Source organism: Oncorhynchus keta, chromosome 1 (genome assembly GCF_023373465.1).
Source record: "Oncorhynchus keta strain PuntledgeMale-10-30-2019 chromosome 1, Oket_V2, whole genome shotgun sequence".
Lineage (NCBI taxonomy): Eukaryota > Metazoa > Chordata > Actinopteri > Salmoniformes > Salmonidae > Oncorhynchus > Oncorhynchus keta.
Window position 1 is genome coordinate 91,556,235 of NC_068421.1, and position 26,219 is coordinate 91,582,453.

General features: G+C 45.3%; 1 protein-coding gene and 1 long non-coding RNA gene across 39 annotated transcripts in view; one reads left to right on the forward strand and one right to left on the reverse strand.

Moving 5' to 3' along the window:
• The window catches only part of rxrgb (retinoid X receptor, gamma b), a 97,977-nt gene that overhangs the window by 10,370 nt on the left and 61,388 nt on the right, over positions 1-26,219 (forward strand). Inside the window, exon 1 of one of the 38 annotated variants that reach the window (XM_052465680.1) lies at positions 4,142-4,584. The exons of 1 other annotated variant lie outside the window; for it this stretch is intronic. In XM_052465680.1, the coding sequence (XP_052321640.1) occupies positions 4,521-4,584 (64 nt within the window). In that variant the 5' untranslated portion in view covers positions 4,142-4,520. Of the gene's footprint in view, positions 1-4,141; positions 4,632-4,712; positions 4,726-4,755; positions 4,773-4,849; positions 4,867-4,994; positions 5,055-5,431; positions 5,445-5,521; positions 5,539-5,615; positions 5,633-5,710; positions 5,726-5,793; positions 5,811-5,894; positions 5,904-5,981; positions 5,991-6,020; positions 6,038-6,161; positions 6,179-6,255; positions 6,273-6,400; positions 6,461-6,839; positions 6,853-6,929; positions 6,947-7,023; positions 7,041-7,121; positions 7,135-7,164; positions 7,182-7,258; positions 7,276-7,438; positions 7,456-7,834; positions 7,848-7,924; positions 7,942-8,018; positions 8,036-8,114; positions 8,130-8,206; positions 8,224-8,308; positions 8,318-8,402; positions 8,412-8,441; positions 8,459-8,582; positions 8,600-8,676; positions 8,694-26,219 lie in introns of those variants that run through there. 36 more of the 38 variants (XM_052465681.1, XM_052465685.1, XM_052465756.1 and 33 more) reach the window with 36 other exon arrangements.
• LOC127908235 (uncharacterized) lies at positions 7,009-8,305 on the reverse strand. Its single transcript, XR_008066430.1, has 3 exons — positions 8,185-8,305; positions 7,997-8,090; positions 7,009-7,095 (listed from the first exon to the last, which is right to left on the reverse strand). It is a non-coding gene; the product is annotated as an uncharacterized LOC127908235 (long non-coding RNA).

Below are 26,219 nucleotides of genomic sequence, written 5' to 3' on the forward strand. Positions count from 1 at the left end.
TAGTCAAAGGTTAATGAAATACAAATGGTATAGAGGGAAATGGTCCTATGATTCCTGTAATAACTACAACCTAAAACTTCTTACCTGGGAATATTGAAGACTCATGTTAAAAGGAACCACCAGCTTTCATATGTTCTCATGTTCTGAGCAATAAACTGAAACGTTAGCTTTCTTACATGGCACATATTGCACTTTTACTTTCTTCTCCAACAGTTTGTCTTTGCATTATTTAAACCAAATTGAACATGTTTCATTATTTATTTGAGGCTAAATTGATTTGATTGATGTATTATATTAAGTTAAAATAAAAGTCTGCATTCAGTATTGTTGTAATTGTCATTATTACAAATAAATAAATACATTTTTTTTAAATCGGCAGATTAATCTGTATCGACTTTTTTGGTCCTCCAATAATCGGTATAGAGGCGTTGAAAAATCATAATCCGTCGACCTCTAGTATCAATGTGTCCATGTCACGCCCTGACCTTAGAGATCCTAAGGGCGTGAGTTGGGGTGGGCATTCTATGTTTTTGTGTTCTATGTTTCCCGTATCAGTGTTTGCACTTTACGGGACTGTTTCGGTTTCAATTATTCTCTTGTTATTTTTGTATTTAGTGTTCAGTTCAATAAATAATTTGAACACTTACCACGCTGCGCTTTGGTCCGACTACTCTTCCTCATCCTCATCCTATAATGAAAACCGTTACAGTCCAAGTGGCTGGTGATCTCGCATGAATTGACTTTGAACTGTTAGATTTTTATCATTTTCATTCTAATTTTTATGATTATCCACTTGGCAATGACTAAAAGAAACGAAAACGTTGTTTTTGAAATTAAACTGTTCCATGAAAATGCGCATATGACAATCAGAAATGGAACGCAGAACGGTAGAAATTGTAGGATAAATTGTAAGCCTGAAACTCACGCGCCACCTATGAAGTCTTTATAAAATAATTGCCTCCACGTTTTAATGATCAGATTTCGCCTTGAAGGCCATGTTGAAGCAATGTAAGACATGCCTCATAATAGGAAATAAAACATTTAGGTTTCAAACAATTAAGTGTTTTGAAAATGCGTTCTGCCTCCAGCTCACATTGTAAAGTGGTGGGTGAAGCGCTGATAGCCTGTTGCCTGCCCTTGAATGGTGAATGAGATGTGTGCTTCAATTGCCAGTTTAGAAATAAACATAGTATCTTCTTTTAAGTGTGCATCAAAACTGTTTTTAACACGCGATTGCATTTAAAATGGTTGCGCAATGAAAGCACATTTTACTCCAGCCGCAACCAGCTGACGTGCCTCAGGAGAAATCCTGCTCAAAATAGGCTCTGTATGCTGTGCACATGTGATTCGTTGTGTTGGATAAATAAGATACATGATGACTACCGAAAATACACACAAGCTAATTTAATTCCACTAAATTATGCAAATGAACCTACAGACCAATAAACATGACTGGTCAAATGTACATACAATGGAATTTATTTCTTCCCAGTCATTTTGGCCAGCAACAGATCGGGCAACAGTTTTATTTATCGGCTAAAAGCCATCAATTGCTGGCTAACAGAAACCCTGTGTGTGTGTGTGTTTTAGAGGAGTCTCAAGGGGAGGTATGGGGGTAAGAGGGAGGGGAGTGTTCTTTCAGCTAATTGTCAGTAATTACTCATTAGTGAAGAAGGTCAAAGTGTTGACGCTTTAATTCTTGCTTTAGTCAAGCAACGTGCCTCACAGACCCCTTGCCCCCTGGGCTGCTGGCCCCCTCTCTCCTCCGCTCCTCATCTCTCCTCCACCCCTCATCTCTGCTCTGCCCCTCTGCTCTACACAGAACAGAATGCAGCTCCACATATCTATTTTGAGGGCTCAGAGTGCCATGTCAGTCCAACCCATCACACGCACGATCACACTCACACAGACGCATGGACAGACACATGCACATACACACCCGTGCACACAGTTAAACACACACACACTGATTGCTTCACAGCTGACTGTCCGTCTCTCATTTTTCCCCCCTCTGGTATCTATTATCCCTGTCTGTCAGTCTTATCATTTTAATTTTATTTCTCTGATATCTATTATCCCTGTCTATCAAGTCTTCTCTGTTTTTTTTATTTCTCTGGTATCTATTATCCCTGTCTGTCAGTCTCATCGTTTTAATTTTATTTCTCTGATATCTATTATCCCTGTCTGTCAGTTATTTTCCTTGAAAACACACAGGGTTACAAAAGATGTCACATGTTTGAGTCCTCCTCCCTGCCAAAATACACAGTGTCCAGCCAGCGCTATTAGAGAGCATGGAGAGAGGGAGGTATGAAAACTAAACTGCCTCCTCCTCGTACCTCAAAGACAGAGGGAGGTATGAAAACTAAACTGCCTCCTCCTTGTACCTCAGGGACAGAGGGAGGTATGAAAACTAAACTGCCTCCTCGTACCTCAGGGACAGAGGGAGGTATGAAAACTAAACTGCCTCCTCGTACCTCAGGGACAGAGGGAGGTATGAAAACTAAACTGCCTCCTCCTTGTACCTCAGGGACAGAGGGAAGTATGAAAACTAACCTGCCTCCTCGTACCTCAGGGACAGAGGGAGGTATGAAAACTAAACTGCCTCCTCCTTGTACCTCAGGGACAGAGGGAGGTATGAAAACTAACCTGCCTCCTCGTACCTCAAAGACAGAGGGAGGTATGAAAACTAACCTGCCTCCTCGTACCTCAGGGACAGAGGGAGGTATGAAAACTAAACTGCCTCCTCCTTGTACCTCAGGGACAGAGGGAGGTATGAAACCTAAACTGCCTCCTCGTACCTCAGGGACAGAGGGAAGTATGAAAACTAAACTGTCTCCTCCTTGTACCTCAGGGACAGAGGGAGGTATGAAAACTAAACTGCCTCCTCCTTGTACCTCAGGGACAGAGGGAGGTATGAAAACTAAACTGCCTCCTCCTCGTACCTCAGGTACAGAGGGAGGTTTGAAAACTAAACTGCCTCCTCCTCGTACCTCAAAGACAGAGGGAGGTATGAAAACTAAACTGCCTCCTCCTTGTACCTCGGGGACAGAGGGAGGTATGAAAACTAAACTGCCTCCTCCTTGTACCTCAGGGACAGAGGGAGGTATGAAAACTAAACTGCCTCCTCCTTGTACCTCAGGGACAGAGGGAGGTATGAAAACTAAACTGCCTCCTCCTCGTACCTCAAGGACAGAGGGAGGTATGAAAACTCAACTGCCTCCTCCTCATACCTCAGGGACAGAGGGAGGTATGAAAACTAAACTCCCTCCTCCTCGTACCTCAGGGACAGAGGGAGGTTTGAAAACTAAACTGCCTCCTCCCCGTACCTCCTCAGATCAAATTGAATTAAAAGCCTATGTGAGTCAGCTTCTTCTGTCAGTGCTTTTAGGAAAACACACACACAAACATCATTATTACCCTGAAGCTTTGTTTTGAATTCACTGTTTCATTTCTCCAATGAGGAAACACATTAACCTCTCAATGTGCAAAATGTCTTCATGAATATCCTAATTATGTCTTTCAGGGCGATGTGTTTTATGTGGGCCATCGCTTATTATTCCAACTCCACATGACTGTGAAGAGGTGTGTATTATTTGAGCTGTTCCCTGAAGATTTGTTGGGTGTAATAGACTGGTATGACAGCTGCTCCGGTCTCTACTCTATAGGGAGCAGAGCCTCCAGGCATGCTAGCTTAACTTCACTGTCAGTCAGGTGCTATGGGCTGCTGAAGGAAGTCATTCATTGTAGTTGATTTTCAGTGTGTGTTCCTTTAAATGTCTTGGTCTTGGGTCTTGTTTTGAGTGCACACATTTCGCTCTAGGTCCGTACTGTTTTCTGTACCGAGACACATACATAGGAATAGACAGTTCCAGGAATGCAAGGCTTGTTAGACGACACGCACATACACACTCGTGCATGCGCGCACACACACACACACACACACACACACACACACACACACACACACACACACACACACACACACACACACACACACACACACACACACACACACACACACACACACACACACACACCATGCTGGACTCTTTTGGCTCTAAGGCACGGAGTGACAGGGACACACACACAGGCGACGTGCAGTGTGCCAACACAGCGCTAACAGGCATGTATGCTGCCCTAATTACAAAAAAAAGGCATCCTGGGAACTTACGGACGTGCCTAAAGAAGAGAGGAGAGAGAAAAGAGAGATCCTCATTTCAGATATAGAGGGGAGGAATTCTAGAGTTAAACGAGTTGATCCGCGACTGTAATCGCTTCCTCTGGGATTGATCAGAGAATAATCTGGTTAATCCCATAAACGACGCGGGTGGACTTTGCCTCTCTCCCTCCTTTTCCCTTCGTCCCTCCCTCTCTTTCCTCTATCCGTCCCTCTCTGTCCTCTCGTCTCTCTCTCCTGTCGGAGCAGGAGTCAGAGTACGTCCTTCTCTCCAGCTGCTAGGGAGGCTGTGTTCTTTGGCAAGGTAGTTCGGCTGTCACCCCTCTCCACCCCCTCTGGAGCGATGTGGCACCCTATGGCATCAGCCTCATCTGGAAGCCCCATAAGGGAGCTGGGTTATATGCACTGTGAGTACCTTAGGACTGGGACAGAAGGGAGCTGGGTTATATGCACTGTGAGTACCTTAGGACTGGGACAGAAGGGAGCTGGGTTATATGCACAGTGAGTACCTTAGGACTGGGACAGAAAGGAGCTGGGTTATATGCACTGTCAGTACCTTAGGACTGGGACAGAAGGGAGCTGGGTTATATGCACTGTGAGTATTTTAGGACTGGGACAGAAGGGAGCTGGGTTATATGCGCTGTGAGTACCTTAGGACTGGGACAGAAGGGAGCTGGGTTATATGCACTGTGAGTACCTTAGGATTGGGACAGAAGGGAGCTGGGTTATATGCGCTGTGAGTACCTTAGGATTGGGACAGAAGGGAGCTGGGTTATATGCACTTTGAGTACCTTAGGATTGGGACAGAAAGGAGCTGGGTTATATGCACTGTGAGTACCTTAGGACTGGGACAGAAGGGAGCTGGGTTATATGCACTGTGAGTACCTTAGGATTGGGACAGAAGGGAGCTGGGTTATATGTGCTGTGAGTACTGCAGGACTGGGACAGCTCCCCTTAGGATTGGGACAGAAGGGAGCTGGGTTATATGTGCTGTGAGTACTGCAGGACTGGGACAGCTCCCCTTAGGATTGGGACAGAAGGGAGCTGGGTTATATACACTGTGAGTACCATAGGATTGGGACAGAAGGGAGCTGGGTTATATGTGCTGTGAGTACTGCAGGACTGGGACAGCTCCCCTTAGGATTGGGACAGAAGGGAGCTGTGTTATATGTACTGTGAGTACCTTAGGACTGGGACAGAAGGGAGCTGGGTTATATGCACAGTGAACCTTAGGACTGGGACAGAAAGGAGCTGGGTTATATGCACTGTGAGTACCTTAGGACTGGGACAGAAGGGAGCTGGGTTATATGCGCTGTGAGTACCTTAGGACTGGGACAGAAGGGAGCTGGGTTATATGCACTGTGAGTACCTTAGGATTGGGACAGAAGGGAGCTGGGTTATATACACTGTGAGTACCTTAGGATTGGGACAGAAGGGAGCTGGGTTATATGCACTGTGAGTACCTTAGGATTGGAACAGAAGGGAACTGGGTTATATCACTGTGAGTACCTTAGGATTGGGACAGAGGGGAGCTGGGTTATATGCACTGTGAGTACCTTAGGATTGGAACAGAGGGAACTGGGTTATATACACTGTGAGTACCTTTTCAGAAGGGAGCTGGGTTATATGCACTGTGAGTACCTTAGGATTGGAACAGAAGGGAACTGGGTTATATACACTGTGAGTACCTTAGGATTGGGACAGAAGGAGATGGGTTATATGCACTGTGAGTACTTAGGATTGGAACAGAAGGGAACTGGGTTATATACACTGTGTTACCTTTGGGACAGAAGGGAGATGGGTTATATGCACTGTGAGTACCTTAGGATTGGGACAGAAGGGAGCTGGGTTATATGCACTGTGAGTACCTTAGGATTGGGACAGAAGGGAGCTGGGTTATATACACTGTGAGTACCTTAGGACTGGGACAGAAGGGAGCTGGGTTATATGCGCTGTGAGTACCTTAGGACTGGGACAGAAGGGAGCTGGGTTATATGCACTGTGAGTACCTTAGGATTGGGACAGAAGGGAGCTGGGTTATATACACTGTGAGTACCTTAGGACTGGGACAGAAGGGAGCTGGGTTATATGCACTGTGAGTACCTTAGGATTGGGACAGAAGGGAGCTGGGTTATATGCGCTGTGAGTACCTTAGGATTGGGACAGAAGGGAGCTGGGTTATATGCACTTTGAGTACCTTAGGATTGGGACAGAAAGGAGCTGGGTTATATGCACTGTGAGTACCTTAGGACTGGGACAGAAGGGAGCTGGGTTATATGCACTGTGAGTACCTTAGGATTGGGACAGAAGGGAGCTGGGTTATATGTGCTGTGAGTACTGCAGGACTGGGACAGCTCCCCTTGGGATTGGGACAGAAGGGAGCTGGGTTATATGTGCTGTGAGTACTGCAGGACTGGGACAGCTCCCCTTAGGATTGGGACAGAAGGGAGCTGGGTTATATACACTGTGAGTACCATAGGATTGGGACAGAAGGGAGCTGGGTTATATGTGCTGTGAGTACTGCAGGACTGGGACAGCTCCCCTTAGGATTGGGACAGAAGGGAGCTGTGTTATATGTACTGTGAGTACCTTAGGACTGGGACAGAAGGGAGCTGGGTTATATGCACAGTGGGTACCTTAGGACTGGGACAGAAAGGAGCTGGGTTATATGCACTGTGAGTACCTTAGGACTGGGACAGAAGGGAGCTGGGTTATATGCGCTGTGAGTACCTTAGGACTGGGACAGAAGGGAGCTGGGTTATATGCACTGTGAGTACCTTAGGATTGGGACAGAAGGGAGCTGGGTTATATACACTGTGAGTACCTTAGGATTGGGACAGAAGGGAGCTGGGTTATATGCACTGTGAGTACCTTAGGATTGGAACAGAAGGGAACTGGGTTATATACACTGTGAGTACCTTAGGACTGGGACAGAAAGGAGCTGGGTTATATGCACTGTCAGTACCTTAGGACTGGGACAGAAGGGAGCTGGGTTATATGCACTGTGAGTATTTTAGGACTGGGACAGAAGGGAGCTGGGTTATATGCGCTGTGAGTACCTTAGGACTGGGACAGAAGGGAGCTGGGTTATATGCACTGTGAGTACCTTAGGATTGGGACAGAAGGGAGCTGGGTTATATGCGCTGTGAGTACCTTAGGATTGGGACAGAAGGGAGCTGGGTTATATGCACTTTGTACCTTAGGATTGGGACAGAAAGGAGCTGGGTTATATGGGAGTACTTAGGACTGGGACAGAAGGGAGCTGGGTTATATGCACTGTGAGTACCTTAGGATTGGGACAGAAGGGAGCTGGGTTATATGTGCTGTGAGTACTGCAGGACTGGGACAGCTCCCCTTAGGATTGGGACAGAAGGGAGCTGGGTTATATGTGCTGTGAGTACTGCAGGACTGGGACAGCTCCCCTTAGGATTGGGACAGAAGGGAGCTGGGTTATATACACTGTGAGTACCATAGGATTGGGACAGAAGGGAGCTGGGTTATATGTGCTGTGAGTACTGCAGGACTGGGACAGCTCCCCTTAGGATTGGGACAGAAGGGAGCTGTGTTATATGTACTGTGAGTACCTTAGGACTGGGACAGAAGGGAGCTGGGTTATATGCACAGTGGGTACCTTAGGACTGGGACAGAAAGGAGCTGGGTTATATGCACTGTGAGTACCTTAGGACTGGGACAGAAGGGAGCTGGGTTATATGCGCTGTGAGTACCTTAGGACTGGGACAGAAGGGAGCTGGGTTATATGCACTGTGAGTACCTTAGGATTGGGACAGAAGGGAGCTGGGTTATATACACTGTGAGTACCTTAGGATTGGGACAGAAGGGAGCTGGGTTATATGCACTGTGAGTACCTTAGGATTGGAACAGAAGGGAACTGGGTTATATACACTGTGAGTACCTTAGGATTGGGACAGAGGGGAGCTGGGTTATATGCACTGTGAGTACCTTAGGATTGGAACAGAGGGGAACTGGGTTATATACACTGTGAGTACCTTAGGATTGGGACAGAAGGGAGCTGGGTTATATGCACTGTGAGTACCTTAGGATTGGAACAGAAGGGAACTGGGTTATATACACTGTGAGTACCTTAGGATTGGGACAGAAGGGAGATGGGTTATATGCACTGTGAGTACCTTAGGATTGGAACAGAAGGGAACTGGGTTATATACACTGTGAGTACCTTAGGATTGGGACAGAAGGGAGATGGGTTATATGCACTGTGAGTACCTTAGGATTGGGACAGAAGGGAGCTGGGTTATATGCACTGTGAGTACCTTAGGATTGGGACAGAAGGGAGCTGGGTTATATACACTGTGAGTACCTTAGGACTGGGACAGAAGGGAGCTGGGTTATATGCGCTGTGAGTACCTTAGGACTGGGACAGAAGGGAGCTGGGTTATATGCACTGTGAGTACCTTAGGATTGGGACAGAAGGGAGCTGGGTTATATACACTGTGAGTACCTTATGATTGGGACAGAAGGGAGCTGGGTTATATGCACTGTGAGTACCTTAGGATTGGAACAGAAGGGAACTGGGTTATATACACTGTGAGTACCTTAGGATTGGGACAGAAGGGAGCTGGGTTATATGTGCTGTGAGTACTGCAGGACTGGGACAGCTCCCCTTAGGATTGCGACAGAAGGGAGCTGTGTTATATGCACTGTGAGTACCTTAGGATTGGGACAGAAGGGAGCTGGGTTATATACACTGTGAGTGTTTTGGTCAGGGGGCTCCTATAAGGGGAACAGAATGGGCCTTTTCTGTGTCTTGGTTTAGATTAATGAAGTATGGTCTGAATCATGGATGATTGCGTATGATACAAGAAGAGGTCAGAAAATGATTTAATGTGTGAAACAGGGAGAGAGAGAGAGAGAGAGAGAGAGAGAGAGAGAGAGAGAGAGAGAGAGAGAGAGAGAGAGAGAGAGAGAGAGAGAGAGAGAGAGAGAGAGAGAGAGAGAGAGAGAGAGAGAGAGAGAGAGAGAGAGAGAGAGAGAGAGAGAGAGAGAGAGAGAGAGAGAGAGAGAGAGAGAGAGAGAGAGAGAGAGAGAGAGAGAGAGAGAGAGAGAGAGAGAGAGAGAGAGAGAGAGAGAGAGAGAGAGAGAGAGAGAGACAGAGAGACAGAGAGACAGAGAGAGAGACAGAGAGAGAGAAAAAAAATTAGGATCTGAGTATGGAAGCCTAGCTCTCTCAGTTCACGGTTCAAAGGTGGTCGTTGAGCTGATGTCACCACCAAGCTATCACCATAACAACTCTCTCTCTCATTCTCTGCATCTGCACTCTGCCTAGTATTACCTTCAGCACATCTATCTATCTCTCAACACCTCTCTCTCTGTCTCTGTTGTCTGTCACTCTGATCTCTCCATCACCCCTCTTCCTCTGTGTTTTCCCCCTCCTCTGGTTGGCGAGGTGTTGGAGGTGATGATGTGATCCTTTTACACACAGACTGAAGAGAGACACAGACAGGGTCCTGTCGCTAGCCATTATCAGCCGAGAGGACCGACACCGTGTGTGTGTGTGTGTGTGTGTGTGTGTGTGTGTGTGTGTGTGTGTGTGTGTGTGTGTGTGTGTGTGTGTGTGTGTGTGTGTGTGTGTGTGTGTGTGTGTGTGTGTGTGTGTGTGTGTGTGTGTGTTTTTGCGGCAGAGCTGCGATGAGCTGGTTATATTATTGTATTGAGCATACGTCTCCATATACCTTTTGTTAACTGGTTGTGTGCCATCATTTGACCTTCCTTATTTACAATGTCATTTGTGAACATGATACTAACTTCCTTAAAAAACAATATCCCAAGAAAATGGTCCTTTCCTCTATCAGTTGAGACATATGATTTGCTCTAATATTTGCTCTAATATTTGCTCTAATATATGTTCGGCCTCTACTGGAGGATGAAATTGTAATTTTAACCAACTCTGTGTGGCTTCATTTAAAAAAATAAGGTAGTTTAAATAGGGATCAATTTTCAATTCATTGGAAATGGTTGGTTTTAATCTGTATAACTGCAAAAAAAAAGACCCCTTTTTGTTTTTCATAGTAGCCTGCTGGAAAACCAGTTTGGATTTAGATATAATTTCGTTATGCTTTAAGAGAGAAGTAAAAAAATTATATTTGGATTTTTTTTCACCTTTATTTAACCAGGTAACCAGATAGTAGAGCCATGAATTCTCCAAAGTAAATTTTTTTGCAAGATTATACCTGATTTCCCTGCGTTCTCAAAGTTATCTGATTGTGATGAATAATGTCTGATAGGACCCTTTTAATTATATGAGCAATACATTTTGCCAATATTTTTGTGTCATAACATTGAAGGGTGAGGGAGACACAGGGTATTTGTTCTGACCCCCCTGCTTCAGTAGGAGCGAGATCAGTCCCTCTTTTTGTGTCAGAAAATTCACTTTATATATTAGTAATTACAACATGATAGTAATGAATCTTTTGGTGGTTCATAAAAAGTTTGATATATCTCTATTGGAATGCCCCCGAGGCTCCAGGCTGTATCACAACCAGCATTGATTGGGAGTCCCATAGGGCGGCGCACAATTGGCCCAGCGTCGTCCGGGTTTGGCCGGGGTAGGCCGCCACTGTAAATAAGAATTGGTTCTTAACCGACTTGCCTCGTTAAATCAAACAAATAAATGATTGGATGAAAATATGTTTCTGAAGTTTCACAGCTTTTGTTGACTTTATTATTTAATTATTTATTTGTAAATGTATTTCCCATCTCTGTGCAAAAGTGTAAACTCAGTCTCTATGGTACAACTCTTACTGGCAGACACGCACGGACTCAGACATTCACAACCGCTTTTCTCACTCACTCACTCACTCGCTCACTCGCTCGCTCACTCACTCACTCACTCACTCACTCACTCACTCACTCACTCACTCACTCACTCACTCACTCACTCACTCACTCACTCACTTTCTTCTCATTAGACTCACACAGACACATGGGCACTCCCATCTCCCATCTCCCACCTCCATCTCCCACCTCCCATCTCCCATCTCCCACCTCCATCTTCCACCTCCCATCTCCCATCTCCCACCTCCCATCTCCCACCTCCCACCTCCCACCTACACCTCCACCTCCCACCTCCCATCTCCCACCTCCCATCTCCCACCTCCACCTCCCACCTCCACCTACCACCTCCCACCTCCACCTCCACCTCCACCTACCACCTCCACCTCCCACCTCCATCTCCCATCTCCCACCTCCCACCTCCATCTCCCACCCCCATCTCCCACCTCCCACCTCCATCTCCCATCTCCCACCTCCACCTCCCAGCTCCCCCCTCCACCTCCCACCTCCCATCTCCCACCTCCACCTCCACCTCCCACCTCCACCTCCCACCTCCCATCTCCCATCTCCCACCTCCACCTCCCACCTCCACCTACCACCTCCCACCTCCACCTCCACCTCCACCTACCACCTCCCACCTCCATCTCCCATCTCCCATCTCCCACCTCCCACCTCCATCTCCCACCCCCATCTCCCACCTCCCACCTCCACCTCCCATCTCCCACCTCCATCTCCCACCTCCCACCTCCACCTCCCACCTCCCATCTCCCACCTCCACCTCCACCTACCACCTCCCACCTCCACCTCCCACCTCCACCTCCCACCTCCACCTACCACCTCCACCTACCACCTCCCACCTCCACCTCCCACCTCCACCTACCACCTACCACCTACCACCTCCACCTCCTCCTCCCACCTCCACCTTATTACCTGGTTGTCTCTAATTTCAGGCTTTTAAGTACTTTAGTGTTCCTGTTCCTTGTATTTGGGGATATATTCTAGAAGTTTTTGTCTTTCTTCTGATGCTGTCATTTATCTATATAACATTTGTGACTCGTTTCAGGAAACTAGGTGTATGTCGCGGCTCACTACTTCACAGGAGAGCCATTTGAACGTAAACTTTAATTTTGATCAAAATGCGTTTTTTTTTGTGGCAGAAATGCCTTCTGGAACATGTGAACTTTCACCTGCCTTAATAACAAACGCGTATGCCACGAATAAAATTGTTAAATTACGAACCGAGTTGGTTCAGCCACAGAAAAAATTAGCAACCTTCCCACTAGTCATGATTGGCTGAGATAATGAGTGGGCTGGACATGCCGAGAGATGAATTTGGATTGGTTTGCCATGGAGCACGCTTCTGTCTATAACATGAGCTGGTTGGTCATTGGTCATGTGTTGGTCATTTTTTCTAATCCATGTTTTTTTAAAAGATATTCATAAAGATAAGCACCAGATTCTCTCTTGGATACCGGTGAGCACCAGATTCTCTCTTGGATACCGGTAAGCACCATATTCTCTCTTGGATACCGGTGAGCACCAGATACCGGTGAGCACCAGATTCTCTCTTGGATACCGGTAAGCACCAGATTCTCTCTTTGATACCGGTGAGCACCAGATACCGGTGAGCACCAGATTCTCTCTTGGATACCGGTGAGCACCAGATTCTCTCTTGGATACCGGTAAGCACCAGATTCTCTCTTTGATACCGGTGAGCACCAGATTCTCTCTTGGATACCGGTAAGCACCAGATTCTCTCTTGGATACCGGTGAGCACCAGATACCGGTGAGCACCAGATTCTCTCTTGGATACCGGTAAGCACCAGATTCTCTCTTGGATACCGGTAAGCACCAGATTCTCTCTTGGATACCGGTAAGCACCAGATTCTCTCTTGTATACCGGTAAGCACCAGATTCTCTCTTGGATACCGGTGAGCACCAGATTCTCTCTTGGATACCGGTGAGCACCAGATACCGGTGAGCACCAGATTCTCTCTTGGATACCGGTAAGCACCAGATTCTCTCTTGGATACCGGTAAGCACCAGATTCTTTCTTGGATACCGGTAAGCACCAGATTCTCTCTTGTATACCGGTAAGCACCAGATTCTCTCTTGGATACCGGTGAGCACCAGATTCTCTCTTGGATACCGGTAAGCACCAGATTCTCTCTCATTGATCTAGTTTGTATATCAAGTAAGGATTCTCTGAGAAACGTGTTTTAATATTGCTGTGATTAAATCTATAATACTCAGAGAGTCTGAGAGAGGACGAGATGACAGATGAATCCTACTGATCCTTAGAGAGGATGAGATGACTGTGATGACAGATGAATCCTACTGATCCTGAGAGAGGACGAGATGACTGTGATGACAGATGAATACTACTGATCCTGAGAGATGACTGTGATGACAGATGAATCCTACTGAACCTGAGAGATGACTGTGATGACAGATGAATCCTACTGATCCTGAGAGAGGAAGAGATGACTGTGATGACAGATGAATCCTACTGATCCTGAGAGAGGAGGAGATGACTGTGATGACAGATGAATACTACTGATCCTGAGAGAGGACGAGATGACTGTGATGACAGATGAATCCTACTGATCCTGAGAGATGACTGTGATGACAGATGAATCCTACTGAACCTGAGAGATGACTGTGATGACAGATGAATCCTACTGATCCTGAGAGAGGAAGAGATGACTGTGATGACAGATGAATCCTACTGATCCTGAGAGAGGACGAGATGACTGTGTGACAGATGAATCCTACTGATCCTGAGAGAGGACGAGATGACTGTGATGACAGATGAATCCTACTGATCCTGAGAGAGGACGAGATGACTGTGATGACAGATGAATCCTACTGATCCTGAGAGAGGACGAGATGACTGTGATGACAGATGAATACTACTGATCCTGAGAGGACGAGATGACTGTGATGACAGATGAATCCTACTGATCCTGAGAGATGACTGTGCCGACAGATGAATCCTACTGAACCTGAGAGATGACTGTGATGACAGCTGAATCTTACTGATCCTGAGAGAGGATGAGATGACTGTGATGACAGATGAATCCTACTGATCCTGAGAGAGGAAGAGATGACTGTGATGACAGATGAATCCTACTGATCCTGAGAGATGACTGTGATGACAGATGAATCCTACTGAACCTGAGAGATGACTGTGATGACAGATGAATCCTACTGATCCTGAGAGAGGAAGAGATGACTGTGATGACAGATGAATCCTACTGATCCTGAGAGAGGACGAGATGACTGTGATGACAGATGAATCCTACTGATCCTGAGAGAGGACGAGATGACTGTGATGACAGATGAATACTACTGATCCTGAGAGAGGACGAGATGACTGTGATGACAGATGAATACTACTGATCCTGAGAGAGGACGAGATGACTGTGATGACAGATGAATCCTACTGATCCTGAGAGATGAGTGTGATGACAGATGAATCCTACTGAACCTGAGAGATGACTGATGACAGATGAATCCTACTGATCCTGAGAGAGGAAGAGATGACTGTGATGACAGATGAATCCTACTGATCCTGAGAGATGACTGTGATGACAGATGAATCCTACTGATCCTGAGAGATGACTGTGCTGACAGATGAATCCTACTGAACCTGAGAGATGACTGTGATGACAGATGAATCTTACTGATCCTGAGAGATGACTGTGATGACAGATGAATCCTACTGATCCTGAGAGATGAGTGTGATGACAGATGAATCCTACTGAACCTGAGAGATGACTGATGACAGATGAATCCTACTGATCCTGAGAGAGGAAGAGATGACTGTGATGACAGATGAATCCTACTGATCCTGAGAGATGACTGTGATGACAGATGAATCCTACTGATCCTGAGAGATGACTGTGCTGACAGATGAATCCTACTGAACCTGAGAGATGACTGTGATGACAGATGAATCTTACTGATCCTGAGAGATGACTGTGATGACAGATGAATCCTACTGATCCTGAGAGAGGACGAGATGACTGTGATGACAGATGAATCCTACTGATCCTGAGAGAGGACGAGATGACTGTGATGACAGATGAATCCTACTGATCCTGAGAGAGGAAGAGATGACTGTGATGACAGATGAATCCTACTGATCCTGAGAGAGGACGAGATGACTGTGATGACAGATGAATACTACTGATCCTGAGAGAGGACGAGATGACTGTGATGACAGATGAATCCTACTGATCCTGAGAGATGACTGTGATGACAGATGAATCCTACTGAACCTGAGAGATGACTGATGACAGATGAATCCTACTGATCCTGAGAGAGGAAGAGATGACTGTGATGACAGATGAATCCTACTGATCCTGAGAGAGGACGAGATGACTGTGATGACAGATGAATCCTACTGATCCTGAGAGAGGACAAGATGACTGTGATGACAGATGAATCCTACTGATCCTGAGAGAGGACGAGATGACTGTGATGACAGATGAATCCTACTGATCCTGAGAGAGGACGAGATGACTGTGATGACAGATGAATCCTACTGATCCTGAGAGATGACTGTGCTGACAGATGAATCCTACTGAACCTGAGAGATGACTGTGATGACAGATGAATCTTACTGATCCTGAGAGATGACTGTGATGACAGATGAATCCTACTGATCCTGAGAGAGGACGAGATGACTGTGATGACAGATGAATCCTACTGATCCTGAGAGAGGACGTGATGACAGATGAATCCTACTGATCCTGAGAGAGGACGAGATGACTGTGATGACAGATGAATCCTACTGATCCTGAGAGAGGACGAGATGACTGTGATGACAGATGAATCCTACTGATCCTGAGAGAGGACAAGATGACTGTGATGACAGATGAATCCTACTGATCCTGAGAGATGACTGTGCTGACAGATGAATCCTACTGAACCTGAGAGATGACTGTGATGACAGATGAATCTTACTGATCCTGAGAGATGACTGTGATGACAGATGAATCCTACTGATCCTGAGAGAGGAAGAGATGACTGTGATGACAGATGAATCCTACTGATCCTGAGAGAGGACGAGATGACTGTGATGACAGATGAATCCTACTGATCCTGAGAGAGGACAAGATGACTGTGATGACAGATGAATCCTACTGATCCTGAGAGAGGACGAGATGACTGTGATGACAGATGAATCCTACTGATCCTGAGAGAGGACGAGATGACTGTGATGACAGATGAATCCTACTGATCCTGAGAGATGACTGTGCTGACAGATGAATCCTACTGAACCTGAGAGATGACTGTGATGACAGATGAATCTTACTGATCCTGAGAGATGACTGTGATGACAGATGAATCCTACTGATCCTGAGAGAGGACGAGATGACTGTGATGACAGATGAATCCTACTGATCCTGAGAGAGGACGTGATGACAGATGAATCCTACTGATCCTGAGAGAGGACGAGATGACTGTGATGACAGATGAATCCTACTGATCCTGAGAGAGGACGAGATGACTGTGATGACAGATGAATCCTACTGATCCTGAGAGAGGACAAGATGACTGTGATGACAGATGAATCCTACTGATCCTGAGAGATGACTGTGCTGACAGATGAATCCTACTGAACCTGAGAGATGACTGTGATGACAGATGAATCTTACTGATCCTGAGAGATGACTGTGATGACAGATGAATCCTACTGATCCTGAGAGAGGAAGAGATGACTGTGATGACAGATGAATCCTACTGATCCTGAGAGAGGACGAGATGACTGTGATGACAGATGAATCCTACTGATCCTGAGAGAGGACGAGATGACTGTGATGACAGATGAATCCTACTGATCCTGAGAGAGGACGAGATGACTGTGATGACAGATTAATCCTACTGATCCTGAGAGAGGATGAGATGACTGTGATGACAGATGAATCCTACTGATCCTGAGAGAGGACAAGATGACTGTGATGACAGATTAATCCTACTGTTCCTGAGAGATGACTGTGATGACAGATTCATCCTACTGATCCTGAGAGATGACTGTGATTACAGATTAATCCTACTGATCCTGAGAGATGACTGTGATGACAGATTCATCCTACTGATCCTGAGAGATGACTGTGATGACAGATTAATCCTACTGATCCTGAGAGATGACTGTGATGACAGATTAATCCTACTGATCCTTAGAGAGGACGAGATGACTGATGAATCGAGGACGAGATGACTGTGATGACAGATTAATCCTACTGATCCTGAGAGAGGACGAGATGACAGATTAATCCTCCTGACCGCCGTTTTTAAGCCCACTGCTCTTAGGTGAATATGTCTAGTCTATGAGAAACAGAGCGATCTGACTAGTAAACACAAACAGTCAGTCTGTCTGGGTGTTTTTCTCTCTCCTTATCTGTCTGCAGTGTGCTGATTGGGCCATGATACATGATGATCTTTCAAATTGTCGCTGTGCAGTACGCTGAGACTGGGGCGCTCTGGTAGTGTGTCACAGTCTGGTCAGGGCAACCTACCCAGGTCAAGGGTCACAGGATGTGAGTGGGTTAGATGGGAATGAGCAGAGCACTAGAGGAGTCAGAGGGAACATCCCGTTCCCTTGCCATCAACAGCACATGCACCAGCCTTATTTCGTTTATCCCCACAGCTTTGTCTCTCTTCCCGTTTTCTCCTCCCATCTTCCCCCTCCTCCTCCTCTCCTCCTCCCTCCTCCTCTCTGACTCCTCTCTCCTCCTCTCCTCCTTCTCTCCCATCTCTCCTACTCCTCTTCTCCTCCTTCCTCCTCATCTCCTACTTCTCTCCCCTCCTCCTCTCCACTCTTCCTCTCCTCCTTCCCTCCTCCCCTCTTCCATCCACTCCTACTCCTCCTCTCCATTGTTCCTCTCCTCCTACTCCTCATCCTACTCCTCCTCTCCCCTCCTCCCCTCCCCTCCTCTCCTCCTCCTACTACTCCTCTCCCCTCCCGTCTTTCCTCCACTCCTACTCCTCCTCCTACTACTCCCCTCCCCTCTTCCCTCCACTCCTCCTCCTCTCCCCTCCTCCACTCCAGCTCCTCTCCCTTCCTCCTCTCCTCCTCCTCTACTACTCCTCTCCCCTCCTCCCCTCCTTCTCTCCTACTCCCCTCCCCTCCCATCCTCCTCTCCCCTCCTCTCTTCATCCAACTCCTCCTACCCTCTTCATCTCCCCTCCTCTCTCCTCCTCTTCCCATCCCACTCCTCCTCTCCCCTCCTCCTCTCCTCCTCCTCTCTCCCCTCCTCCTCCTCTTCCCACCCCCCTCCTCCTCCTACCCTCCTCCTCTCTCTCCTCCTCTTCCCATCCCACTCCTCCTCTCCCCTCCTCCTCTCCTCCTCCTCTCTCTCCTCCTCTTCCCAACTCCTACCCTCCCCCTCTCTCCTCCTCTTCCCATCCCACTCCTCCTCTCCCCTCCTCCTCTCCCCTCCTCTCTCCTCCTCTTCCCAACCCACTCCTCCTCCTTCCTCCTCCTCTCCTCCTCCTCTCTCCCCTCCTCCTCCTCTTCCCACCCTCCTCCTCCTCCTACCCTCCTCCTCTCTCCTCCTCTTCCCATCCCACTCCTCCTCTCCCCTCCTCCTCTCCTCCTCCTCTCTCCCCTCCTCCTCCTCTTCCCATCCCCCTCCTCCTCCTACCCTCTCCTCCTCCCCTTCTCCCATACCCTGAAATCAGTACTTCAGGAACCACATGAGAATGTTAGTTTGGAACAGGGACTGGTCAGCTGGTTACTCCTCCTGCTGTTATTTGTTTGTTGTGTGGCAAAATCTCCCGCTCGATCGGGAATCGTTGGGTTAGGTCTGGCTGGCCCTGTCCTGCTGTTATTTGAGTTGAGCTTCTTTATCTCTCAACCAAAACAATCTGTTATCTCTTTCTGTCTGTCTGTCTGTCTGTCTGTCTGTCTGTCTGTCTGTCTGTCTGTCTGTCTGTCTGTCTGTCTGTCTGTCTGTCTGTCTGTCTGTCTGTCTGTCTCAGCACCGGCCAAAACATTGATCCTCTTCCTCTTTTGAAATGTTCTGTGTCAAATGTCTCTATTTGGAACATGATGAAATGTAGCCATTTGCTTTGTCATGCATTTGGAAACTTCCCGCTGGGGACACAACCTTCTTTCAACGGGAAAATGTAGGTCATATTTGGTTGAGACGTTGATCAATGAGATTTCAACATTTATTCACCCGACTCAAAAAGACAGACAGAAGTTTAATTCCCAATGTATTATCACCATACTTTCAACCATCTAAAAGCACAACCAAATTTCAATGGAAAAAATAATGTCACATTTTTGGTTTAGTTGTCATCAAAATGTGTGAATCACTGTGATTTCAACCATAAACAGAGCCTGCAGAGCCTGCAAATTTATTGAAAATTAAATACAGAAATATCTCATTTACATAAGTATTCAAACCCCTGAGTCAATACATGTTAGAATCACTTTTGGCAGCGATCACATATGTGTGTTTCTGGGTAACTCTCTAAGAGGCATTACAGCTGTGTGTTTCTAGGTAACTCTCTAAGAGCTGTGAGTCTTTCTGGGTAACTCTCTAAGAGGCATTACAGCTGTGTGTTTCTGGGTAAGTCTCTAAGAGGCATTACAGCTGTGTGTTTCTGGGTAAGTCTCTAAGAGGCATTACAGCTGTGTGTTTCTGGGTAACTCTCTAAGAGGCATTACAGCTGTGTGTTTCTGGGTAAGTCTCTAAGAGGCATTACAGCTGTGTGTTTCTAGGTAACTCTCTAAGAGCTGTGAGTCTTTCTGGGTAACTCTCTAAGAGGCATTACAGCTGTGTGTTTCTGGGTAAGTCTCTAAGAGGCATTACAGCTGTGTGTTTCTGGGTAAGTCTCTAAGAGGCATTACAGCTGTGTGTTTCTGGGTAAGTCTCTAAGAGGCATTACAGCTGTGTGTTTCTGGGTAACTCTCTAAGAGGCATTACAGCTGTGTGTTTCTGGGTAAGTCTCTAAGAGGCATTACAGCTGTGTGTTTCTAGGTAACTCTCTAAGAGCTGTGAGTCTTTCTGGGTAACTCTCTAAGAGGCATTACAGCTGTGTGTTTCTGGGTAAGTCTCTAAGAGGCATTACAGCTGTGTGTTTCTGGGTAAGTCTCTAAGAGGCATTACAGCTGTGTGTTTCTGGGTAAGTCTCTAAGAGGCATTACAGCTGTGTGTTTCTGGGTAAGTCTCTAAGAGGCATTACAGCTGTGTGTTTCTGGGTAAGTCTCTAAGAGGCATTACAGCTGTGTGTTTCTAGGTAACTCTCTAAGAGCTGTGAGTCTTTCTGGGTAACTCTCTAAGAGGCATTACAGCTGTGTGTTTCTGGGTAAGTCTCTAAGAGGCATTACAGCTGTGTGTTTCTGGGTAAGTCTCTAAGAGGCATTACAGCTGTGTGTTTCTGGGTAAGTCTCTAAGAGGCATTACAGCTGTGTGTTTCTGGGTAAGTCTCTAAGAGGCATTACAGCTGTGTGTTTCTGGGTAAGTCTCTAGGAGGCATTACAGCTGTGTGTTTCTGGGTAAGTCTCTAAGAGGCATTACAGCTGTGTGTTTCTGGGTAAGTCTCTAAGAGGCATTACAGCTGTGTGTTTCTGGGTAACTCTCTAAGAGGCATTACAGCTGTGTGTTTCTGGGTAAGTCTCTAAGAGGCATTACAGCTGTGTGTTTCTGGGTAACTCTCTAAGAGGCATTACAGCTGTGTGTTTCTGGGTCTCTAAGAGGCATTACAGCTGTGTGTTTCTGGGTAAGTCTCTAAGAGGCATTACAGCTGTGTGTTTCTGGGTAACTCTCTAAGAGGCATTACAGCTGTGTGTTTCTGGGTAACTCTCTAAGAGGCATTACAGCTGTGTGTTTCTGGGTAAGTCTCTAAGAGGCATTACAGCTGTGTGTTTCTGGGTAAGTCTCTAAGAGGCATTACAGCTGTGTGTTTCTGGGTAACTCTCTAAGAGGCATTACAGCTGTGTGTTTCTGGGTAACTCTCTAAGAGGCATTACAGCTGTGTGTTTCTGGGTAAGTCTCTAAGAGGCATTACAGCTGTGTGTTTCTGGGTAAGTCTCTAAGAGGCATTACAGCTGTGTGTTTCTGGGTAACTCTCTAAGAGGCATTACAGCTGTGTGTTTCTGGGTAAGTCTCTAAGAGGCATTACAGCTGTGTGTTTCTGGGTAAGTCTCTAAGAGGCATTACAGCTGTGTGTTTCTGGGTAAGTCTCTAAGAGGCATTACAGCTGTGTGTTTCTGGGTAACTCTCTAAGAGGCATTACAGCTGTGTGTTTCTGGGTAAGTCTCTAAGAGGCATTACAGCTGTGTGTTTCTGGGTAACTCTCTAAGAGCTTTGCACACCTGGATTGTACAATATTTACACATATTTTTTTTTTATTCTTCAAGCGCTGTCATGTTGGTTCTTGATCAAATCAAATCAAATCAAATTATATTTGTCACATGTGCCGAATACAACAGACCTTACCATGAAATGCTTACTTTCAAGCCTTTAACCAACAAGGCAGTTTAAAGAAAAATAAGAGTTAAGAAAATCTCATGGTACAAAAGTAACACAATAGGCTATATACAGGTGGTACCGGTACCAAGTCAATGTGTGGGGCACAGGTTTGTTTATTTATTTAACCTTTATTTAACTAGACAAGTTAGTTAAGAACAAATTCCTATTTACAATGATGGCCTAGGAACAGTGGGTTAACTTCCTTGTTCATGGGCAGAACAACAGATGTTTACCTTGTCAGCTCGGGGATTTGATCGAGCAACCTTTATGGTTACTAGTCCAACGCTCTAACCGCTAGGCTACCTGCCCAACGCTCTAACCACTAGGCTACCTGCCCAACACTCTAACCGCTAGGCTACCTGCCCAACGCTCTAACCACTAGGCTACCTGCCCAACGCTCTAACCTCTAGGCTACCTGCCCAACGCTCTAACCGCTAGGCTACCTGCCCAACGCTCTAACCTCTAGGCTACCTGCCCAACTCTCTAACCGCTAGGCTACCTGCCCAACGCTCTAACCTCTAGGCTACCTGCCCAACTCTCTAACCACTAGGCTACCTGCCCAACGCTCTAACCACTAGGCTACCTGCCCAACACTCTAACCGCTAGGCTACCTGCCCAACGCTCTAACCACTAGGCTACCTGCCCAACGCTCTAACCTCTAGGCTACCTGCCCAACGCTCTAACCGCTAGGCTACCTGCCCAACGCTCTAACCTCTAGGCTACCTGCCCAACTCTCTAACCACTAGGCTACCTGCCCAACGCTCTAACCACTAGGCTACCTGCCCAACACTCTAACCACTAGGCTACCTGCCCAACACTCTAACCGCTAGGCTACCTGCCCAACGCTCTAACCACTAGGCTACCTGCCCAACGCTCTAACCTCTAGGCTACCTGCCCAACGCTCTAACCGCTAGGCTACCTGCCCAACGCTCTAACCTCTAGGCTACCTGCCCAACTCTCTAACCACTAGGCTACCTGCCCAACGCTCTAACCACTAGGCTACCTGCCCAACACTCTAACCACTAGGCTACCTGCCCAACACTCTAACCGCTAGGCTACCTGCCCAACGTTCTAACCACTAGGCTACCTGCCCAACGCTCTAACCGCTAGGCTACCTGCCGTCAAGGTAATTGAGGTAATATGTACATGTAGGTCAGGGGAAAGTGACTATGCATAGATAATAAACAGGTAATGGAGGTAATGGAGGTAATATGTACATGTAGGTAGAGGTAAAGTGACTAAGCATAGATAATAAACAGGTAATTGAGGTAATATGTACATGTAGGCAGGGGTAAAGTGACTATGCATAGATAATAAACAGGTAATTGAGGTAATATGTACATGTAGGCAGGGTAAAGTGACTATGCATAGATAATAAACAGGTAATTGAGGTAATATGTACATGTAGGCAGGGTAAAGTGACTATGCATAGATAATAAACAGGTAATTGAGGTAATATGTACATGTAGGCAGGGTAAAGTGACTATGCATAGATAATAAACAGGTAATTGAGGTAATATGTACATGTAGGCAGGGGGAAAGTGACTATGCATAGATAATAAACAGGTAATTGAGGTAATATGTACATGTAGGCAGGGTAAAGTGACTATGCATAGATAATAAACAGGTAATTGAGGTAATATGTACATGTAGGCAGGGGGAAAGTGACTATGCATAGATAATAAACAGGTAATTGAGGTAATATGTACATGTAGGCAGGGGAAAGTGACTATGCATAGTTAATAAACAGGTAATTGAGGTAATATGTACATGTAGGCAGGGGGAAAGTGACTATGCATAGATAATAAACAGGTAATTGAGGTAATATGTACATGTAGGTCGGGGGAAAGTGACTATGCATAGATAATAAACAGGTAATTGAGGTAATATGTACATGTAGGCAGGGGGAAAGTGACTATGCATAGATAATAAACAGGTAATTGAGGTAATATGTACATGTAGGCAGGGTAAAGTGACTATGCATAGATAATAAACAGGTAATTGAGGTAATATGTACATGTAGCTAGGTGTAAAGTGACTATGCATAGATAATAAACAGGTAATTGAGGTAATATGTACATGTAGCTAGGTGTAAAGTGACTATGCATAGATAATAAACAGGTAATTGAGGTAATATGTACATGTAGGCAGGGGGAAAGTGACTATGCATAGATAATAAACAGGTAATTAAGGTAATATGTACATGTAGGCAGGGGGAAAGTGACTATGCATAGATAATAAACAGGTAATTGAGGTAATATGTACATGTAGGCAGGGGAAAAGTGACTATGCATAGATAATAAACAGGTAGTAGCAGCAGTGTCAAACATATCATTGCCAGACGGCCATTTTCAAGACAATTTAATTTAAAACTGTAACTGTGTCACTCAGGAACATCCAATGTGGTTTTGGTAAGCAACTCCAGTGTATATTTGACCTTGTGTTTTAGGTTATTGTCCTGCTGAAAGGTGAATTAGTCTCCCAGTGTCTGGTGGAAAACAGACTGAACCAGGTTATTGTCCTGCTGAAAGGTGAATTAGTCTCCCAGTGTCTGGTGGAAAGCAGAGTTTCTAAACGTATTCTGCAGCTCTGCCTGAAATGAGCACTTTGGATAATGTTTTTAAGGACACACCTCAAATATTTCCATCCACCCTGCAAGCGAGCTGTTTTAAGGTGGATTGCTGAGCCTGGGGGCGCGAGGGCTGGAAAATGCCAGTGTGGCAATTTTAACATGACAAAATTGCAAACTAACGTGCATTTGACACCAGCGCCACCTTAACACCGGCTGAAACATCGGCTGAAAATAGAGCCCTCAGCTTTTACATTTTTACCCACCTATTTACCCGCTCTTTTTGCGAGGCGTTGGAAAAACCTTCCTGGTCTTGAATCCAACATATCAATTATTCATTTGTAGACAAAGTAGAATTAAAGCCAGACTAAGTCAGTGTATACAGTATATACAGTAGAATTAAAGCCAGACTAAGTCAGGGTATACAGTATATACAGTAGAATTAAAGCCAGACTAAGTCAGTGTATACAGTATATACAGTAGAATTAAAGCCAGACTAAGTCAGTGTATACAGTATATACAGTAGAATTAAAGCCAGACTAAGTCAGTGTCTACAGTATATACAGTAGAATTAAACCACACTAAGTCAGTGTATACAGTATATACAGTAGAATTAAAGCCAGACTAAGTCAGTGTATACAGTATATACAGTAGAATTAAAGCCAGACTAAGTCCAGTACAGTAGAGCCAGACTCAGTGTATACAGTATATACAGTAGAATTAAAGCCAGACTAAGTCGGTGTATACAGTATATACAGTAGAATTAAAGCCAGACTAAGTCAGTGTATACAGTATATACAGTAGGATTAAAGCCAGACTAAGTCAGTGTATACAGTATATACAGTAGAATTAAAGCCAGACTAAGTCAGTGTATACAGTATATACAGTAGAATTAAAGCCAGACTAAGTCAGTGTATACAGTATATACAGTAGAATTAAAGCCAGACTAAGTCAGTGTATACAGTATATACAGTAGAATTAAAGCCAGACTAAGTCAGTGTATACAGTATATACAGTAGAATTAAAGACAGACTAAGTCAGTGTATACAGTATATACAGTAGAATTAAAGCCAGACTAAGTCAGTGTATACAGTATATACAGTAGAATTAAAGCCAGACTAAGTCAGGGTATACAGTATATACAGTAGAATTAAAGCCAGACTAAGTCAGTGTATACAGTATATACAGTAGAATTAAAGCCAGACTAAGTCAGTGTATACAGTATATACAGTAGAATTAAAGCCAGACTAAGTCAGTGTATACAGTATATACAGTAGAATTAAAGCCAGACTAAGTCAGTGTATACAGTATATACAGTAGAATTAAAGCCAGACTAAGTCAGTGTATACAGTATATACAGTAGAATTAAAGCCAGACTAAGTCAGTGTATACAGTATATACAGTAGAATTAAAGCCAGACTAAGTCAGTGTATACAGTATACAGTGGCACAGGATGGACCTATCAAAGCAGAACATGCATCTCCTTCAAATGTTGATGTTTGGTTGCGTTGACAACTAAACACAATTCAATGTCTAGTTCGTCTACAAATTAATAATTGAGACAGTACGATCGATTCATGTCTCTATCTCCACCAAAAAGCACAGTTAAAGAATAGGAATAAATCAAACTTTAAATGCATTTAAATAAAGTTTGATTTGAATTCGTATTTTCTTTGACTTGTTTGGTGTTTGGTTGAGATAGAGACGTGAATCCAATATATTAATTATTAACTTGATGATAACATTTTAAATCCACCAAAGCTTGAAATCCTAGACCTGTATTTACATAATTTAGCAGACACTCTTATCCAGAGGGAATTACAGGCCCAATTAGGGGTTAAGTGCCTTGCTCAAGGGTACATTGACAGATCTTTCACCGAGTCAGCTCGGGGATTTGAACCAGCAACCTTTCAGTTACTGGCCCAACACTCATAATTCCTAGGCTTCCTGCCTGTCTATTTTAGTTAAACCCTGGGTTGAATTGAAACAATAGCTGTTGATGACTTTGCAAACACTATATAGTCCTAAATAGTCTCATTGATGCTATATGACTTATGGTTATATTTCATTTGGTCTCTTAAACCTACCCTTTGGAATGACTTTGCAAATATAATTGGTTATTAAGATATCTTTCGATAATGATTCCCATGATGACACATTGGTATTAGTCAGT